Source organism: Ceratotherium simum, chromosome 24 (genome assembly GCF_057802395.1).
Source record: "Ceratotherium simum simum isolate JZ-2026a chromosome 24, ASM5780239v1, whole genome shotgun sequence".
NCBI lineage: Eukaryota > Metazoa > Chordata > Mammalia > Perissodactyla > Rhinocerotidae > Ceratotherium > Ceratotherium simum.
This window is the reverse complement of record NC_141923.1, coordinates 39,335,270-39,357,568: the sequence shown is the minus strand read 5'-3', so window position 1 is coordinate 39,357,568 and position 22,299 is coordinate 39,335,270. Positions and strand designations below refer to the sequence as shown.

General features: G+C 37.7%; 1 protein-coding gene across 3 annotated transcripts in view; it reads right to left on the bottom strand.

Moving 5' to 3' along the window:
• The window catches only part of KCNH5 (potassium voltage-gated channel subfamily H member 5), a 324,653-nt gene that overhangs the window by 288,612 nt on the left and 13,742 nt on the right, over nt 1-22,299 (bottom strand). For all 3 annotated transcript variants that reach the window (XM_004426224.2, XM_087448404.1, XM_087448402.1), the window contains one exon: nt 10,080-10,203. In XM_004426224.2, coding sequence (XP_004426281.1) covers nt 10,080-10,203 — 124 coding nt within the window. The remainder of the gene's footprint in view (nt 1-10,079; nt 10,204-22,299) is intronic.

Sequence of the window (22,299 nt, the reverse complement as noted above, 5' to 3'; positions counted from 1 at the left end):
AGTATGAAAATTCTATAATATACTCTTCATTATTTTAGCCCTCCCAATGCTAAAATTGTCTGTCCTAAGAATATACAGGCACTTTAAGAAAAAATCCCACATTATTACAATCTGAATACATTTTAAAAAATAGTCTTTTACTTCTTACATTGTTTCACTCGTATTTTTCATTTTGAGTTTATTAAACCACATTTTTCTAGAGACAGAACATATATTTGAAGTAATGAAATGCAGCAGTTAAATAAAAAAAGATACTTCAAAAGAAACTATAAAGAATGTCTGAAATGTACAGTCCATCCTTCTAGAGCAAGTGTTCTGGAGGTTAATTCAAACTAGGAAAGTATTTCCATCCAAAGTTACCCAAACTATACTGACTAAATCAGTGGTTCCACGTACTCTGTGGGTATGGCACATTTGTTTGTTTGCTTGGCTTTTTTACGGGTAAATATTGAATATCTTTATCGAGGTTTCCCTCAGCCTGACTCCAGAAGGCTGAAGCTCAATGCAGTCTTTGAATGGTTAATGGAATTTGAGGGGACCCAAGTTTCAGAAATGGTAATCATCAGGCTTTAGAAACCATATATAATAATTTTATGCAGTTTTTGTGTCTCGTATTGAATATCCTCCAGGAATACATAACGGGCACATAAAAAATATTATAGAACATCAAATTGTTCTCTTAGACAGAACTCCAAGCTCCCCTTCAGTAATTATAAATGACTTCCACAACTGCACCGTTATTTTATTGGAAGGAAAATAAAATTAGACACACAGAAGCAATCCATCTCTTCTGTAATATTGAGCAGTCATGGTATAACAGGAGCACTGCACTTGGAAGATCACTTACAAGCTGTATAATTCACGGGCACAGCATATAATCAACCTCTCTGACTCTTAGTTTCCTCATCAGCAAGATGAAGGTAACGTCAATATAACTCAGAGGGTGAGGATTAAAAGGATGATGCACATGAAGTTGCAAATTATAATGTGTTGTACTATGGCTGAGTTATTACTGGAATGCTTCTTATGAGTGGGGTGAGAAGAAGGCCCCTCTGACCCCAACACCACTCCCTGGCTTCTCCACAATTCTAGGACAGGGGTTGGGCCGTGCTTGCTAACGGGCAGGGTCACCGAGTCTTAAAGGGAGACACATACCACTTGTTTCTTCTTTCTTTGTGAGGCTGTGAGTAGCATAAACTCACCCATGGCCTGCCCCTGGATAATCTGGCCACTTCTCTTGCCACACTAACTGGTGGTGAGATTTGGTCTTGGAAGTACGGGGAAGTTTTCCTCAGGCCTGGCCTAGGCCATATCCAGCTTGCCTGAGCATTTGGCAGTATACCTTTCATGTATATTGTGTCCTAGGAAACTTCTGGGGACAGGTGGCTTTGGTTTATAGCAGGATCTACTTATTCTAGGATCCCTTATGCTGCCATCAAAGTCACACAAACAAGCCTCATTATGAGACCTAACAGTAAGGATGGCTATAATGTTGACAGACTTTCAAGGGAGAAAGGAAGCTTACAAACTGAAAAAAAATAGAACCTAATCATGAGTTCTGCCGATCTATCCTAATCTGCTAATGGTCAACAATGTTCCTGGACTAACACACCACAAACATTCAGTCACCACCAGTAAAGGATAACATTATCCAGAGGTTGTAGGTCACAGACTAGCAAATACTTCATCACAGAAACTACACAGATTGACTTAACGCAGTTGGCAAATGTGGTCCCCAGCTCAGAATGAGCCACAAGAGGAAAATCATCACAAAAGTTAATGGGATGATGGGCTGAGGTCTGTAGTCAAAGGACCAAAAAAGAAGCCTGAGAAAGAGTAGGAGGAGAATTTAGAAACAGATACGAACACAGATTTCAAAATCTCTTATAGGGGGCCGGCCCAATGGCATAGCAGTTAAGTTCACGTGCTCCACTTCAGCAGCCCAGGGTTTGCAGGTTCAGATCCTGGACACGGACCTTTGCACCGCTTATCAAGCCATGCTGTGGTGGCATCCTGCATATAAAGTAGAAGAAGATGGGCATGGATGTTAGCCCAGGGCCAATCTTCCTCAGCAAAAAGAGGAGGATTAGCAACAGACATTAACTCAGGGCTAATCTTCCTCACCAAAAAAAAAAAAAAAAAAAAATTCTCAAATAGGTAATTTTGGAATAAATCAAAGCATTACTTTATATAGTGGATCATAACCAAAAGGTTTCACAACTCATTAATTTATATGAGCTTAAAAGGATTTAGATAGAATCATAAATGGTAGATCCATGACATGTAATTAAGGGAAACTAGAGATAGCACTGGACATCTCTAACCTTTGGAGTGTGACATCACTGAGGCACATCTGCCTTCAACACTTCCCCTGAGTGCCACCATGGGAAGCACAGCCCTCAGCCAAATGGAACCAGACTGAGTGACATCCATCATGTGTAATGTGCTCTTGTTGGCTGAGATAATCCTGTGTCAATAAAACTGCTGGTGAAATATATCCAATAAAGTGTCTCTTAATATCTCTGCTTCATTATGTAACTTGATGGCTTAGGTAAAAGATTATTAATGGGTCTTCCTGAAAAAAATGATTTTGAAAGCATCTAACTACTCCAATCCTCCCCACTTACATGATTGCTCTTCTCACCCTGCAATCCTAAAAAAAAAAAAGCAGACTGGGCTTTTAAAAGTTTCAGCTTAATGAAAGGTAAAATGCTGAAATGCTTTCTACCTAACCTATGATAGTGGGTGTTGAATGTCAGGGCCTCCCAGGGGTCATGAGATAAGATCGTATGCTTTTAAATGCAGCTCCCCCAAAGCATATAATCTCCTTTAAACATGCAATACTTTTGTGTCCTTCAATAAACAGCAAAACAGTCCAAAGGCTTGGAAACGCCATTATTAGACAATAAAATGGACTGGATTTGAAAGTCCTAGGAATCCCGAAATGTCATAAGAATATTTTTTGAAATTTTAGCTAAAACAAAAATGAGACAGTACTTAGTACACATCAGATTTTTTAAAACAGAAAATTTAGATACTATGACGAAGTACAAGGATGTAGGAAAACTGGAACCCTCGCTCATGGCTGGTGAGAGTGGAGACAGAAGGCCACTCTAGACAGCAGTCTGATAGGAGTTAATTCACCAATTCTGCACATATTCTACTATCCAGCGATCCTATTTCTGGGCATAGAAGAAAACTTCTCACAAGATGTCTATGAGGATGTTTATCTCCAAGCTGTTTGAGGTAGCAAAGTGTTAGAAGTTAGAGTTCACGACTAGCAGAAAGGATAAATAAAATGAAGACCCTGAAGACACTGGAGCACCATGAAATGGTCAGATATAATGAAATAGTTTATCACATAGCAACATAAAAAAATCTCAAAAACATAGCGTCGAGTGAAAAGAGTAAGAAGCCATAAATCCTACCACATGGTATGAATTATGCAGGTCTTAAAAACAAACACACACAAAGCAACATCATTTCAAGAATATACATATTTAATAAACAATGGAAGGCGGATTAGAAAGACATACTATAATGAATAACTGTGGAAGAGAAAGGGGGATGGGATGAAGGGGAAAAGAAATAAAATTAAATAGAGACCTTGCCCAGAGGGATCCCAGTGATAATATTGGGATAAACTGAGGAGTGTGTCTAATTCCATTCTGTGCACCTGGTCTAATGGGGGAAGGGTTGGGAAGGACAGAAAAGGAAAAAGATAGGAAAACAGAAGAAATAAATCTTAGCCTCTTGATATTGTAAAATCACAAATTGCTATTTTTTTAATTTTCCCATAAAACAATTCATATTTGAATATTTTAAAAATAGGACATGTAATCTTCACCCATTTACTACTTTAATCCTATTGACTTTAATCCATCCAATGCAGATTGTGTATAAAACATGATTCTTTTTTTCAGCATATAAAGCGTCATATTTTTTCCACACAAACTGACACTCACTGACTTATAGTTTCTTATTTTGTTATGCTTGTCTAAAACTTGCCAGTATTAAAATCAATAAAATTCTTTGAATTATTTACAAGGTTATCCTCGGTGTCAATGATTTATCTCCATATTCAATTGGAATTCAGTGATTTCAAAATTCTCTAATAACATTTAGCTATTAATGCTGTATTTCTAAATGTGTATATAATTTTCTCCTTTCCTCCCTCTGTTTCCTTGTGTCTCATATTCAAATATATAATGATTTATATCATATATAAATCATTTTATAGATTTATACAGGAAATGGGAAAAAGCTATATGTAAAAAAATGAGAATCATGATGCAGATGCTGTCTGTAAACCGGTTTTTTTATTCGTTTGGTTGGTTGGTTGATTTTTTTTACTTAATGATATGTTGTCAGCTTCTTCCAGTGTCATTATCCTTCCAATATGATTTAGAAAGTCAGGGCTTTGCCATAATATTTTTTAACAAATCTACTACTGGACATTTTGATTATTTCCAGGTCTTCATTCTTCTAAAAATGCTCCTGTAAACATAAAATGGGTATAGTTTAATTTTAAAAAGGGATGAGGAAGTTTTAAAGGGGAGTACATTAGAATAAACTATGCCTCTAAGAAAAGCCTCCAAGGAAGGGCTCAAACATCATTTGCTCATATATCAGATGCTGGTCTTCACTGCTCTGTGAGGGCATTAGACTGGTTGCAATTTTTAAATTAGCAAAACACACGGGGCATTTTGTGCAATCAAGTAACAATTGTTTATGTTAAGAATATTATTATTTTGAAAATACTCTTCCTAACAATAGTGAAGAAGAGTTAGGGAGAGATTTGCGTACTTCTTTCCACAGTGTAAAGCATAACATAACCCAAAGCTCTCTGCTCTCTCACCCACCTCAAACACCATGACAGTTGGGATGAAATACAATAAATGAAAGCATGTTGTACAGAAGCATATGAGACCTAGGTTAGGGTTTGTTGCAAAACAAGTCAATCTAATTCAACAAATACTGACACAGAACACTGAGCTGTGTCCTATAGTGTATACAAAAGTGAACAAGATGGAATCTTTACCTTCAAGGCATTTAATCTGGCACTGGTGGTGGGAGGGAAAAGCAATTCTTTTAGGGGAGAGAATATACTAACATAACACGCCAGCATTTTTTTAATGAACCCTTTTGTAGGAAAAATTGCACATGCCAAAGAAAACAGGCTAGGGTGGGGGCAGATACATGGGAAGCAAGAAGAGATGGCAGAGGACTTTACAATATATCCAGAGATGAAGACCAATACTTGTCAAAAGTGAAACAAAGGCAATAGCAGTGAAAACCTAAGGGAGAAGAAAAGCTAGGGTAAGGCCAGATGATGATGCCAAACAATGAACTATGGAGAGTCAGAGGAGGGAAACCACGTCTTATTGAGGGATTCATAAGACCTCCAGGTGGAAGATGGCTCTGAAACGGGCATGGCATGATGATGGGATGTTCGCAGTCCAAGAAGAAGAAATGGGTCTGGGAGCATCTACATTCCCTGGAACTCTCTACAGATCCTGTTCTGCAGGTAAAGTCTACCATAAAAGGAACTTCTTCCTAACCTAAACCCTGCTGAGACATAAGGGAGCAGAGACTCTCAATGCAAACCTTACCCTCCCAGAACTCATCACACACCCCCTAGTGAAACGTTAGCCCAAGAGCTAATATCCACCCAACAGATAAAAAGGCATAAAAGACATCAGTGCCACCAAAGAGAGTTTCTCAACGAGGGGTGACAGTTATTCATCACTCTCGCTTACCAATTTCACACCTGGGAGTGAAGACTGAATGTGAAAACGACTTTAGTAGAGAGAAAAATGAGGAGCACTGGGACAGGGTAAGTAAAGGAAGAGGATGTTTGAACAGATTGTTTCTCAAACCTGGCTAAGCACCAGAATCATCTGAGCTGATGGCTAAGAGTACTGATTCCTGCCCCCACCTACACACCTTGGGTGATTGATTCAATAGGTTCGAGGTGAGGTCTGGGAATCTGTGTTTTGCAAAACCTTTCTTAGTGATTCCTACATGTAGTCAGGTTTAGACTCACTGGTATAATAAGAAAGACCTGCCCTCCACGAAAATGCAGAATATATATATTTGTATATGCATACATGCAGCATAAACAGGTAGAAAAAAGATAAATAAATCACTGTGTTTCCCTGGGCAAGTCCCTTAACATAATTCTACCTCAGTTTTCTCCTCTGAAAAACAAAGGATTTGGGGTAGAAAATAATTCAGATCCCTTATAGTTCTAAAAATAACATGATTTTGGTGCTTAGTTAAGTGAAAGTTTTAAAGAAAAATTAACTCAAGGAAAAAACATCTCATCTGGCCTTACTGAAATATTGTGCAAAAGTTTTCAGTTCTAAATTGGTTCCTTATATAGTTTTCTTTTCTTTTTTATGATCTTTTTTTGTAATACTCTCTTTAAGTTCACAGTTATGGCATGCTTTCTAAAGAATTGTTATAAATAATATAAATGCCAGATTCTGTTTTACATAAGTCAAATAAAATAGCAATGGTACAACATACCAACATCACAAAGTACGTGAGATTTACACAGGATGTAAGAACTTTATCTTGATGTTCTTTAAATGTTCATGAACCAGGTCCTACTTGGTGGGGGGTTGTTCACTCTACTTTATTCAAGACAGTTTTAGCAGCTCAAGAAGTGCTGATGCTGAGACAGGAACCAGCCTAACAAGACAGGGCCACCAAGCTAGGAGAATCAGATAGAGATCACCAAGAACCACATTCCACAGCCTCGGGACTTTCCTGGGTTTACACACGCGCCCTAGCCCCCATGAGTTGATTGAAGGTGCCTGTTACCCCATTACCATAGTAAAATCACACCAGGGGTGGAGAGCTAGCACGCTAATGATATATGCAACGCATGTGGTGGCGTGTCAAACAACAGGCAAGCTCAAGAAAAACCCCGCCTCTACACGCCATGACAAGGCACTCCTCCCCAGCCTCTGCCTAATAAAAGCCCCACAACTGTTACCACACCAGGTCCATTTTTGCCCGCCGCCCAGAAGGCCAATCACCAAGATGACGAGATTGCAGAGAGGGTTTAATTACAAGGCAGCCAAGTGAGGAAAACGGGAGAACGAGTCTCAAATCTGCCTCCCCGAAAATAGGGACTCAGGGGTATTTATGGGGAAGGGGGCAAGGTGGTCCAAATGACTGGAGGTGAAGGGATATGAGGTAATTGATGATCTGCGCAAGCGCAAGCGTAGTCAGCCTTCACGCCTCTTGGTAGGACACATGTTCACAGAATGGCGGCATTAGCATGCCCTGAGGGTGAAGTTCCAACGTCTTGCCATCAAAATGGCCCAGTTGATGGGTTGGTGGTTTCAACCCAGCCTGAAGTAGACAAGGGGTTCAGTTCCTTAAAAAAATAGCTCCAACACCCATTACCATGGTAACCCAGGCTCCAGGGAGATGTCATCTATAGGAACCTAGTGGGAGTCAGAGAGCACATTGCCCAAACAACAGTTAACAATGAGAAAGTTTATCATGCAGATTTAAGTCCTTGCCTTCCATTCTGATAAGTTTCTAGGTAAAGCCATTCCCCCTTCTTCCTGGTGCAGGGAAGAAGACACCTTTACAAATGGAGATTTTCTTTACAAATGTAAATGTCTCCTGTAAAGGGTATCCAGAACTAAGAATGGGCTTAGCTCGACCCACCCAGGTAGCTGGAGATGTCTATGGTAATGGCCTTTTCTGGGGTGTACCTCCCTTCCTAAACTCCTTTGGTCAGTTAGTGGGGGTGGGGGTCAAAATGTCATTCAGGCAGAGACATATTTTGAGTTGGCAAATTCCAATCCGCCATAGTTACTAGCTGCTTAATCATCAATGGCTGTTTGCTGGTTTCACAACCCTGCTCCCTAAGGAACCAGTCACACTGCCCCTTTCCTTTCACCAACCGCTCCCTTGTGCCTCCCTTGTGCACAAGCTAATAAACTTTTACATTTCTACTCCCGTTTGTTGTCTCTCTTGATTTCCATCCTGGGCGACAACAAGGACCCAATGCTGGAGTAACAATGCCATCAGTTGTTCCCTGATATAGGATGCTCCTCTGATCGCTCACACCTAGAACAGTTGCTGGCTCATAGTAGGTGATCCAAAAATATTTATTTAATGAATAAATTCAGAGATATGCATAAATATTTCTCTTTGCAAAAGTTCTCACCAATGGCTCTTAAACTATATATTTTCATTGACAATTTGGTCTCCTTAATATTCTAATATAATTTTTACCCTATAGTTTTTACATCTAAGTGAATAGGTTCTGGTAGCAATTCCAACTTGTGTGGGTGGGTGGGAGGGGGCGTTCCCCACACCAACAACAAGCAATTCTCAGGACATACCAGCTTGATGTCCTATGGTTCAACTCAATTCTACACTATCTAGCCAGAGATAGCATCAGATTCCACAGCTTAAGGGCTCAGTCCCACAAGACTGCCCTTCGCTTCACATACCAATTGCAAGTTCTGAAAGTGGCAAACAGCCATTGATGATTAAGCAGCTAGTAACTATGGGGGATTGGAATTTGCCAGCTCAGAATATGTCTCTGCCTGAATGACATTTTGGCCCCACTCCCACTAACTAACCAAAGGAGTTTGGGATGGGAGGCCTGCCCCCAGAATAGGCCATCACCATAGACATCTCCAGTGTCTGGGTGGGTCTGTGCTAAGCCCATTCTTAGTTCTGGTTACCCTTTATGAGAGACATTTACATTTAAAAAGAAAATCTCCATCTGTAAAGGTATCTTCTTCCCTGTACCAGGAAGCAGGAGGGAATGGCCTTATCTAGAAACTTAGTAGAACAGAAGATGAGGACTTAAATCTGCATGATAAACTTACCCATTGTTAACTGTGTTATTTAGGTAATATGCTATCTGACTCCCACTAGGTTCCTGTAGGTAACATCCCCCTGGAGTTGGGGTCACCATGGTAATTGATGTTTGAGCTATTTTTTCAGGAACTGAACCCCTTGTCTACTCCAGGCCGGGGTGAGACCACCAACCCATCAACTGGGCCCTTTTGACTGCAAGAGGTTGGAACTTCACCCTCAGGGCATGCTAACGCTGCCATTCTGTGAACGTGCCTCCTACGAAGAGACATGAAGGCTGACTACGCTTGTGCAGATCAATTACCTCATCTCTCCTCACCTCCAATCATTTCAGACCACCTTGCCCCCTTCCCCATAAATACTCCTGAGTCCCTATTTTCGGAGAGGCAGATTTGAGACTTGTTCTCCCGTTTTCCTCACTTGGCTGCCTTGTGATTAAACCCTCTCTCTCTGCAATCTCGTCGTCTCAGTGATTGGCTTTCTGGGCAGCGGGCAAAAATGGACCTGGTGCGGTAACAGTCCAAGTTGTAACTTGTACTTCTGATGGACTGGCTATAAATCAGAGGTTTCTACGACCTCCTCCTTGGGTTCGATTAATTTGCTAGAGCGGCTCACAGAACTCAGGGAAACATTTTACTTACTAAAGTACAGGTTTATTATAAAAGGGTATAACAGAAACAGCCAGAGGAAGGAGACCCATAGGGCAAAGTACGGGGAAATGGCGTGCAGCTTCCACGCCCTCTCTGGGCACGCCACTCTCCCAGCACCTCCTGTGTTCACCAAACCAGAAGCTCCTGAACAAGTCCTTTTGAGTTTTTCTGGAGGTTTCATAACATAGCTGTATTTGATCACATCATTGGCCATTGATTCAACCTCCAGCCCAACTCCCCTGCCTGGAGTTTGGGGGCGGGGGGTACTGAAAGTTCCAACCTCCTAATCACATGGTTGGTTCCCCCAGCAACCATCCCCTGGATCCTTAGATTACCAAGGGGCTTTCCAAAAGTTACCTCATTAACATAATAAAAGACATCTTTATCGCTCTCAGCATAGGCAATTCCAAGGGTGTTAGGAGCTCTGTGCCAGGAACTGGGTGGAAAACCAAATATATATTTCTTATCATAAATCAAGATATCACAGTGAGTCTAAGTAAATTTAAGCCCTTTAATCACATTCAGTATGTAGGTAAACTTCAGAAAAGATTCCTGAGCTGTTCCATTACGTACCTGCAAGTGCTGCTTTTCTGCATGACGTCAGCTCGGTGATACCCAGAGAGTTTGCAAAAACCGTCATTACTATAAACTACAGGCCAATCCACAATCTGGGCATTTCCCAGTAAGAAACTCGATTCTAAAGAAGAAAGAAGAAAGGGAAGTTTTTAGCTTCATTTAACAATGTACTTCTTTCAAGTAATCCAAAAGACAAATTCATAAAGATAGACAAATGCAATTATGGTTTGTTACGGTACAAATAATAAATTCTATTCTTGAAATTGACATAATCAGTTTAGCATGATCACCAAATGAGATCTGCAATAAGTACAAGATTTGCATACAAACGTAAAACTCCATTGAACAGAAGCTGGTTTATAATACCTCTTTGCATTCAAATATACTCTAAGCTATGAAAACAAAGTATAGTTAATATTAAATAAATATTAATGACTATAATAATTACACTTAAACACAGATTAATTTATTAAGATTATGACTATAGTCACTTCTCCACAAATTGAGAATACTGAACTTGATAACAGAGGCAAATTTGGGAGACTCCTCCAAAAATTCTGTTAATGTAATTTTGACATGATGGGACAAATTCTTTGTCCATTAGATTGATCTTGAGAAGTCTAATTTAAAATAACATTGAAGAGTCCCTTTTTAAAATAAAATTATTCAAAGATATTATTTTCAACCACATGCTACACAGACTTTGGAAACAATCATTATTCTAAACAAAAGAAACATCTCTGATCTATTTTGTATGGAGAAGTGGTTTTGCTTTAGGTATAAAAATTAATACAAAAATAATATCCTTTGGTATCAACCTTGATTGTAAATCAAATAGTTTTAGGCAGTAACTTTAGCAATTTTGTAGATCACATGATAAACATGTTAACATTTAAAGAATTAAAATATCGTTAAAATATAAAAATTAAAAATTATTTTTAAAATAAATATTTAACAAGAGTAAAAATTTTTATAGGAATATTGTACATCAAAATATCTACCTAAAAAAATCTCCCTTGAATTCACATTCAGAGTACTTTACTAAAAGAGATATTAATTTATGAGTTTATGACTAGAAGGCTTTAAGTTTAAATTTGACTCACAGTGGTCTTCATAAAAATAACAATGCAATTCAACATTTACTAAGTAGCTGCTAACTAAAAGGCACTACTGTAGGTCAGAAAATGAGATAGAATAAAGATCTTTGACTCTCAAAAAATTTACATATTAAGAAAAACAAGTATATAACAATCAATTACAATTTAGCAGAATAGACGCTAAATCAAGAAGCATAGGACAAAATACAGAAAAAAGTCTGTTTCAAGGCACTTAAAAAACAACCAAAAGTAGACAGAAACTAGAAAAAAGAGAGATACATTAGGTGAGATATCATTTAACTGTCCATTCCCCTGAGAGCACTTCCCAGTTTGTACAGTTCATGGAGTGAGAGCTCAAGCAGAAAATTTGTACAGGGCTGAAGAGTCAAAGGTCACAATCTGGGGCTGCTAAAGCAGCTTGAAGGTGGAGATCATTTAACTTACAGAGCCATAAACTCATATATAAATCCACCTCAAATCCTTCTCTGTGACCTAAACTGTGCGTGCACAGGATGAGACTACAAAGAACCCATCCAGCCTAGCAATGACCAGCAGACTAAAGAGGTAGGCAGAAATTTCACCAGTTCCTCAGTGCTAGAAGAGCTCAAGTCCTTTCAAGTTAGAGAAGCTTGCTAAATACCTCGAGCTTTCCATTTAAGCCACAGAAAGCCATGCTTTAGGAGTAAGAAACAAGTCCCAGAATAAAGAGCTGTGACCTGGGACTAAGATAAAAAATGTAGAAAATAGACTCACACTAAAAAAAAAAATTAAAAAGCTAAAATCATGATCAAGGTGACCTACCAGTAATTTAACTACCTGCTAAAATAAAATATAGCCCTCCTCAGAGGAATACAATGAAAGCCAAAATCTCTACAATGCATCAACATAATGTTCAGTACATGATTAAAAATTATTAGGCATGCAAAGAAACAGAAAACTGTGACAATAATTAAGGGGAAAAATAGCAATAGAAAGAGAGGTTGATGTGGGAACAAAAAAATTAACAATATAATCTCTGAAATAAAAAATTCTTTAGATACGTTTAATGGTATATTAGATACTAAAAAAGAAAAGACAATTTAAAAACATATCAAGGCAAGTTATTTGCATTTGCAATGCAGTTTTTTGCTAACTGAGGCAAAAAAGAGAAACAGATTGAAAAGATGTTCTATGGGGCAATATCAAGCAATCTAAAATATATGTAGCTGAGTCTGAAAAAAAGACAGACAGAATAGGGCATAAATGTTATTTGGATAAATGAAGACTAAAATTTTTCAGGTTGGCATGAAAAATAACAACCCACAGATCTTAACTCAGTAAACTTCAAGCAAGAAAAATACAAACAAAGCCACAGTAGGAAGATGACAATAAAACTGCTGAAAATGAAAAACAAGGGGAAAAATCTTACAAATATCCAAAGAAAAAAGATACATTTTTAATGTGTGTTGAGGGGGTGGAGGGAGGGAGATAATTATTACAGTATACTAATCATGAAAAACAAAGGAGGCCAGAAAACAATGGAATGGCATCTTTAAGATACTAAGAGGAAAACATTCATCAACCTAGATTTTCATATAGAGCAAAGACATATTTCAAAAATAAAGGCACAATAAAGACATATTGAGAAACAAAAGCTGGGAGAATTCATTGCTGACAGAATCACGCTAAAACAAAGGCAATAGGTATTTTAGCTGAAATAAAAAAGAAACACTAAAAATAATATTAATAATAATAAGCCACACCAAAAAAGCCAAGAAGGGAAAAACAAACAGATGGGACAAATGGAAGATAAATCAAAGATGGTAGCCCTAAATCCAACCATATCAAGCATTACATTAAATGTAAATGGGATAAACACACTAATTAAGATAAACTTTCAGACTGGATTTAAAAAAAAAAAGAAAACTGATAGTCTACTGTTTTAAAAGAGCCATTTAAAGTAGACTGATAATGAAAAAAAGAAAGAGCGAAAACATAAGTTACCAACATCAGGAATGAAAGAGAGGATATCGCCGGATATATTACAGACAGCAAATGACAATAAAGGTATAGTGTAAACAATTTTTTGCCAATGAATTTTAAAACTTTGATGAAATGAACAAAATTGCTGAAAAAAAAAGAAAACTTACAAAAACTGGCACAAAAATAAATGGAAAATCTGAATAACTTACTATCTATTAATGAAAACTAAAGGCCCAGATAGCTCCAGGTTCAGTGAATCTTTCAAATATTTAAATAAGACATAATACAAATATCACACAAACTGTCTCAGAAAACAGATGAGGAAACATTTCTTAACTTGTTTTACGAGGTCAGCATTATCAGAATACCAAAATCTGACAAGGACTATTAAAAAAGAATTACTGACCAATAAATCTTGTAAATGTAGTTGCAAAAATTTGGAAGAAAATATTGGCAAATTGAATCCAGGAATACACAAAAAAGAAAACAGATCATGACCAAGTAGGTTTTGTCTCATGAATGTAAGGTTGATTTATCATTATGAAATCAATCAATGTAATTCATCACATCAACAGAATAAAAGAAAAAAATCCGTATTATTATATCTCAATAGATGCAGAAAAAAGCATTTTACAAAATTCACACTCATTCATAATTAAAATCTCTGAGCAAAGTAGGAATAGAAGGAAACTTTCTCAAACTGATAGAGGATATCTACTTAAAAACCTATAGCTAATATCATTCTTAAAGGTAGAATATTTAATGTTTTCCCCTTAAGATCAGGAAAAAGTCAAGGATGTATACTCTCAATCCTTATACAGAACATTTTATTGGAGGTCCAATTAGTGAAATAAGGCAAAAAAGAAAAAAAAACACAAGAGATATAAATATTGGAAAGGAAGATGTAATTTTTTTCTATTTGTAGATAGGATGATTATCTACATAGAAAATCCTAAGAAACATTCATCTAAAATTAATAAGTGAATTTAGGTTGCAGAACACAAAGTCAATACAAAAGACAATTTTGCTTCTATATATTAGCACTAAACTATTGGAAAAAGAAAAACAATTTCACTTAGAATAATATTCAAAACTATAAAATACTTAGGAATAAATTTAACAAAAGATATGCAAAACCTATAGAGTGAAAACAAAAAAATGCTGCTTAGTTAAATTAAAGAACACCTAAACAAATGAAGAGCTATTCCATGCACGTGAATTAAAAGACTGGATATTTTTAAGATGTCAATTCTCCAAAAAAAGATCTATAGATTCAATACAATCCCAATAAAAATACCAAAAGGCTTTTTTGAAGTAATTGACAAAATAATCATAAAATGTTTGTGAAAATGCAAATTACCCAAAATAACCCGAAATAAAATCAAGAAAAAAAGAACTAATTTGGAGAAATATACAGCTATAGAATAGTTTGAAATTGGAGGGCAAATAGATCAATGAAACAGATTAATGAGTTTAGATATAGAACCTCACATAAACGGTCAACTGATTTTTCACAAAGATGCCAAGGCAGTTTAATGGATCAAGAAAAGTCTTTTCAATGAGCTGTGCTAAAAGAGCTGGATACCCATATAAGCAAAAATTGAACCATGACCCCTACCTCACACAACACATACAAAAATAATTTAAAATGGGTCACAGACCTAAATACAAAAGTGAAAACTAAAAAGAAAATATAGGAGGAAATCTTTGCAACTTTGAGCAAGACAAAAATTTCTTAGATGAGACTCATATAGCAATCACCATAATAGTAAATGTTGATAAATAAATTAGACATCATCAAAATTAAAATCAACTGCTCATTAAAGGACACTGACAAGAAAATGAAAAGAAAATCCACAGACTGAGAGAAAATATTCACAATACAGGTATCTGAGAAAGACCTTCTATCCAGAATATACAAAAAATTCTACAAAAGGACAAATAACCCAATTAACAAAATCAGCAAACGACTTGAACAGACATTTCACAAAAGAAGACATACATGGCCAATCGGCACAAGAATAAGATGCTCACCACCATCACGCATCAGGGAAATACAAACTAAAGCACAACGATGTATCACTGCTCAGCCACTAGAATGGTTATAAAGACAAACAGTACAAAATGTTGACGAGAATGTGGAACAACTGAAACTTTTTATAACTTGCCGGTGCAAATATAAAATTGTATGGTCACTTCGGAAAAGAGTTTCTTGTAAAGTTAAGTATTCAACTATGACCCAGAAATTTCACTCCCACGCATTTACTCAAGTGAAATGAAAACATATGTTAACAAAAACACTTGTATGAAAACGTCCACATCAGATTTACTCATAGTAGCCAAAAACTGAAAACAATGTAAGTGTCCATCGAGAAGAGAATGGATTACAAGTTAAAAATTGTGGTTTATTCATATAATAAATACTAATCTGATCTAAAATGGAACACACTACTGATTCATGCAACAACACGGATGAATATGAAAAACATTATGATGATTGAAAGAAGCCAGAAACTATGATTTCATTCATATGAAGTTTAAATACAGGCAAGGCTAATCTATGGTGACAGAGACCCGAACAATGATTTCTGAAGGGGATGGCAGGGGGACTGGCAGGAGAGAGGCAAAGAGACCTTCCTGGGGAAGGTCATTATTCTCCGTTTTTATAGAGGTATAAGTTACACATTTATCAAAAGTAACTGAACTGTACACTTAAGATCTGCGTATTTTACCTCATATAAATTATATCTCAAATTTAAAAGAAAACACAAGGAGGACAGAGGACCAGAGAATCAGAAGTTTTAGGAATACAGTGGCATTTGAGCTGAACCTTAGCTATGAGAATGGTAATACTACCTTTCCTTGGTACATAGGATGGTCAGAGTAGAGATTAAAATGCTTAGTCCTGCAAAAATTCTTCATACAGTTATTCTATAAATATATGATATTTTGATTTATGTATAGCATCAATTATAAATATTTACAATATGATCATCAAAAATTAACTTCTTTCCCCTCTTAGCCCAGGCCAGGTCCTAGTCAGTTTACCCTCTCTAATCCATACGCTCCCCACCTCATGCCTAGGTAACTGTGGCAGTCCATCCAGCTGGCTACATGGTCTCCCCGCCTCAACTCATCCTGATTTTCAGTCTGATTTTCAGACTAACATTCACTTGTCCTCCTGAAACCCTGTCTCCATCCTATCACTCTTCATCCAGATCAAACTGCAAACTGCTTACATCATCAAATGTTCTCCAGACTTATAAAGCCCTCTGAAATCCAGCCTCTCCCTCCCTACCTATACGAACATATTTCTCATTACTCCTACCTAAAGTCCATACTATTGCAGTTAGGTCAGTTTCCTCAATATGTCCCCAAAATATATTCACTCATGATGCCCACTATCCACTTGAAACACTTTTCCTCCACCCCTTTGCCTTTCAAAACTTTTAAGAACCAGCTCAACTCTACCTTCTCTATGACACATTCACTGAGTACCGCTCAGCCCACATCCCCCATTGGCTACCACCATATCTGTCTCTAACCCTTCACAGGATAAACTTTCCATAAAGGAGTTCCATCTCCTCAGCAACTATTTATTCAACTCATTCCTGTCTGGCTTCTGTCCTCACCACTCCAAGACAGCCAAGACCACCAATAACCTCTCCAAGTCACCAAACCCAAAAGATGGTTTTTACTCTTCACTTGACAATTCACAAGCAGTGGTAACCACTCCCTCCTTAATAATTTCTCAATCCTTAGCTTTCATAGAACAACATTCCACTGTTTCTCTGGACACTCTTTCATTTCCTTTGCAGGCTCAACATTCTTTATCCAGTGAGTATGTATTAGAGTTCCTCCACGTTGCTTCCTCTTCTATTTTCACCTATCTTCATAGATTCAGGAACTCATAATTTTGTATCTCCAAACCAGACCTCTTCTATAAACTCTAGATCTTGATATCCAAGTTGACTCTCTTCTTAGATACCTTAAATGTGCCTCAGTAGAACATGTCCATGACCTTTCATTCCCCCAAATCAGGTGCCTATCTAGTGTTTCTTATCTTAAAGAATGGGCTCAACATCCACGTAATTATGTAAGCCAGAAATCGGAGCGCCATCTTTCAACATCTTTCTCTTAACCCCTATATCTAATCCATTTCCAAATCTTATTGACTTCATCTCCTAACACTCTTTCAAATCTCTCCATTTCTCTGGATCCATCACCTCCCAACTCCAGGCTTCCATCATCTCTTCCTTAGAGCACGCCAATAGCTATCTAACTGGTGTACTCCCACCCTCTGTGGGATTCCTTCAATGGATTGTCCACATTGAAGCCAGATAGGTGTTTTCAAAATTCAAAGTGAATCATGTCTCCTCCCTGCTTTAGCACTCATCAATAGCTTATCTTGGCTCTCAGAAGGCCAAAATTCTTTCCATGGCCTATAATGACCTCAAAGTCTGTCAAACCTTGACTCGCACCATTCTGCCCTTTGTCCTGAGTGCAATAGCCACACTGATTTTTCTTACATCCTTGTAAGCTTCAAGTTCTCTCCCACTGTAGAACCTTTTAACTTGCCATTCTCTCTGCCTAAACACCATTCCTTATACTCCTCATCTGGCTGACACCTACATTTATCTAGATTTTCACTCAATTGTCATGATTAGTGACCTTCTTTCCCTGACCTTCTGGCCAGGTCATCCCTAATAATTTTAGACATAATGTACCTCTTCCTCACAGCCCTGATCACAGTTGCAATTTTATACCTATTTGTGTCATGACACGATTAATGCATATCTGCCTGTTGGGCTGTAAGCTCTCTAAGGACAGAGCCTATGTCAGTTTCACTCACATTTGATCCACCATCACCTAACACAATGCCTGGCACATAGTATATGCTTGCTTATTGGTTGACTATATCAATAAACAAATGAATTAATATATTCTTTCAGGGATATCTCTATATAATTGGTATCATGAAATTTAGTGTGTAATGCCTCTCTAAATACTTCATATATGCAATTTTTGTTTTCTCAAATGGATTATATAGTCTTCAGGATTATAAATTTTATGCCTACGGTCCATATAAGAATTGCAATATAGTAATTACTTTTCGACTGAAGGACTTGCCAGTATCCCAGGAAAGAGAAGCCCACAGTCCTAAAAAAGAAAGACTATAAACATTAAAGGGCCTACTGAGGGAGACCTTCTTTCCCCAGAAACTATCCAAACTGGTGATTTTCAAACTTTTTTTAATTGAAGCTTGGTGACTCAATATATGTTTACACACATGCACACACACAACTGAAAAAATTTCTCAGACAACACTTACTCTTACTACATGACATGTTCTCTATTTCTATTCTGTTTGAATTTTTAGTGTGCTAGTCAAGACCCATTAAATCAATTTACACCGTAATGAAGAATTGTATCTCATGGTTTTAAAAACATGCTTTAAACTATCACCAAAGGCCCTGCAGACCTTCCTCTCTCATTAACAGACTTGTTTTCAAGACATTGGTTAGAATTTGGATCAAGAGCTCTAACTGTTCCTGGTTAACTCTGCTACTAAAATTATTACCCTGCCCCCATTATACCATTTTCAATAGCTCTACAATGGAAAAATTAAGACTCCAGCTCGGCGAGCCCCAGTTATCACTATTCATTTGCTGTTGATATATTATTTCATTTATACCCTAGTAATTCTATGTAATAACAAAATTAACCACAAAAGCAACCATTAGCAGAGCCCCTACTCTGTGCTAGGCATCCTACCAGATGTGATACACGTTATCTCCAATGTGGAAAAGGACTCAATTCTGCAATGAGTCAGAGACTCACCAAGCCCCAAGTCCCCAGGAGGTCAGAAGCAGCACCTAAAACACAAGTTCGCTAAATTCTAATTCTTGACTGAGATGTTTGCAAATTCAAACTTTTTCTAGGGGAAATGGTGTCTCCTTTTTTGCTTTAGATGAAAAAGTAGGAAGACTAGGAATGAAGGGGAAGTCCTAAAGCATCTCACTGCAGGGAGGACTAATTCTCAGATTAGCTTGGAGGCAGAGTTGTTTAAGGAAAAGAACACAGAAGTTGGAATCAAAAGTGAATTGTTGAGATGTTGCCTTTTCTCAATCCCATTTTTCAAAATACATACTTGATTTTAACCATTAACATAGAATTTGGACAATTTAGATATTTGCCAGGTATATACTAGAGTATTAGCTTGCATATTGAATCAGATCTAGCAACTCAGAGAGTTTTTTAAAACCAACGTAGAGTTTTAAAAAATAGTCTAGGACATATGCTCTCCATTCATCTTTATGTTTCAAGTTTGATTCCTTTAACCTAGACCATCAGAAAGTGAAGTAACCGGACGGGTGTGCTCACCAGTCCTTACCTCAAGCTCTTAATGACTGCACATTAGCAATACGTGCTCTGGGTTTAGGAGGACAGACATAAGAACTGCTTCTATCATTTCTGAATGTTTTATAAAACCATAGTTGAGAAAATTAGCCACAGCCACATTAGTGCTAGGTCCTTCATAAAACAAGTCATCAACCGGAAATATTCATAACAATTAAATTACCGCAAAGAGCCCTGTCCCCAAATCTGCCAGCAACTGGAACGCATCTCAATACTACCAAAGAAGCTACTGTGAGAAACCAGGGGAGTTTTGATTAGGTTATTGGTTTCCTCATACGCAAACTGGATACAGCTATACCTACCACTCTGGGCAGTTTGTGGAGATTAAATACAGTAACGTGAGCAAAATCTTTACAAACTAACTATTGGAGCAAAAAGCCTTTATAAACAATTAACTATTACTGTCTATTATGTACAACATTCTTCTACAGCTGTATCTTGTATGCAGAGACAGTTGTCTATGTGTGAGGTCTGTGTGTGTATAAGCAAAGAACCTAGAAAAAATAAATTTGTAAATGTTGACCCCGCAAACCAAAACCTATAAAATTATACTGAAAGCTAAGCTACAAAATAAAATATTAGGAGGAAAAGAGAAAGAAAGAAGAAGGGAAGACAGACGTTTTTTAATGTTAACAGCTAAATTAGATGGAAATTGCTAAATATGAAATAGACTGTCCAAGAGCTTCTTTTGGAAATTTGTCTATTTGTTAGTTGAAACACAATACGTGTACATGAAATAGTCATACAACAGTTTCATTTCCCTGTAGTCATGAAAACTATTGTTTCAGTGAATGTGAAATCTGGTATTATTAACAAATATTAAGAACAGGATAGAAAATTAATTAAAATTGCTTCCTAGAAAATTTTCATGTCCTTTGGCTTTAAAACATGGTGGGGAAAAGCAATCTGGCTACTGAGGGATAACTTCTCTGCAAAGGAGATGAGTTGCTAATGTACAAAATGAGACCAGTTCAGAAGTTTTAGAAACACAAAGCCATTAAGGAAATTGCCCAGAATTCTGAGTGATCATCACCAGGAAGAAGGTTCTCACCAGAACCTGACCATGCTGGCTCAGACTTCTGGCCTCCAAAACTGTGAGAAATAAATTTCTGTTGTTAATAAGCCACCTAATTTATGGTATTTTGTTCCAGCAACCCACATACACTAAGACATTCATCAACCAATCTCAGGGAAACCAGTTCTGATTTCTCTTCACAGTTCTTAGCACCCTGAGAGCCATGAATTCTGGAAAATTGAAACTTCCTTGGGATCCAGACTCGGTCCTTGAAGATGTTTACAAACATTTCATGTCTAAATGGTTCAAATACACAACATGTTCCTGTATGAAGGGCCTAAGAATCAGGTCATTACCCCTACCAGGTGGTAGTAGCCCAGTACAACATTTCAAAAGCTACAGTTCCACACGTGAGCAGATTCTTGAATGATCTCTGTGAGAGACCGAGGCTTGAAAACATCTCATTATGTTCTTTCAAGACCATCCAGTGTCATCTCAGAGATGGATGTGAAATAAAACAAACACTTTTTCCTCAAGGGTTAAAAGGTCAAAAACAACATCGTAGGCCCTTAATTCAAAATGGCCCAGGGCCGGCCCCATGGCTTAGCGGTTAAGTGCGCGCGCTCCAATGCTGGCGGCCCGAGTTCGGATCCCGGGCGCACACAGACGCACCGCTTCTCCGGCCATGCTGAGGCCGCGTCCCACGTACAGCGGCTAGAAGGATGTGCATCTATGACATACAACTATCTACTGGGGCTTTGGGGGAAAAAAATAAATAAAAATAAAAATTTAAAAAAAAAAAATAATGGCCCAACTAGGATCAGTATAAGTGTTTCTGAATTTTGACTGCACATTTCGATTGTGATGGAGGTTGAGGAGGATTGGAGCGGGCCACAGGAGGTACTCATTCCAGGCCCCTCTCTTCAAAGAGTCTGTTTTAATTGGTCTGGAGTGAGATCCAGGCATCAGTATTTGTTTTTATATCTCGGGTAGTTCTACTGAGCAGCCAGGGTGGAAAAGCACTAACCTAACTGCGATAATTCCTAAATGCTGACAGCTGCAATAGAATCTTGCCATGAGTGTCAAAAATATAGCTGGTTAAATTCTAATGCAGACACATTGAATTGACTCCCTTGGGGTGGAACACAAATGCAGCCATGGAGGTTAAGTCATGCTCATCCAGGTTTGGGAAACTGGGTGCTTGCTACTCAAAGTGCGCACTAGGATCATCTGGGAGTTTATTAGCAGCGCAGAATCAGGGACCCACCCAGACCTGATGAATCAGAATCTGCCTTTTAACAAGGTCATTTGGTGATTCCCCAAGCTCATGAATGCACTCATCTTGTGCTTCTTTTCCTTTCTTTTATGGATGGGAAAGCAGGCCAAGAAAGGTAAAGGACTCAGCTAACGTAAGAAAAAAGCACCTAGCGGGGGAAAAAGACAGAGCTGGGCCTCATTGTCCAAGACTTTCTCTCCTATAACACCATATTTCTCAACTGCTGTCTAAGCTTTTGCTTTGTTTTAATATAAAGGAAGCACTTCCTCTGTATAGTGCTTTTTCTTCAGACAATAGGAAAATAACTGCACTCAATTTAATACCACCACATATTAATCCCATTCCTAAAGGAGATCATATACAAACTATGAGATCAATAATCCTGGCTGATAGAAATTTCTGGAAGAAAAAAGGTTATGTTCATCCAATGAAAACAATATAAAAGCA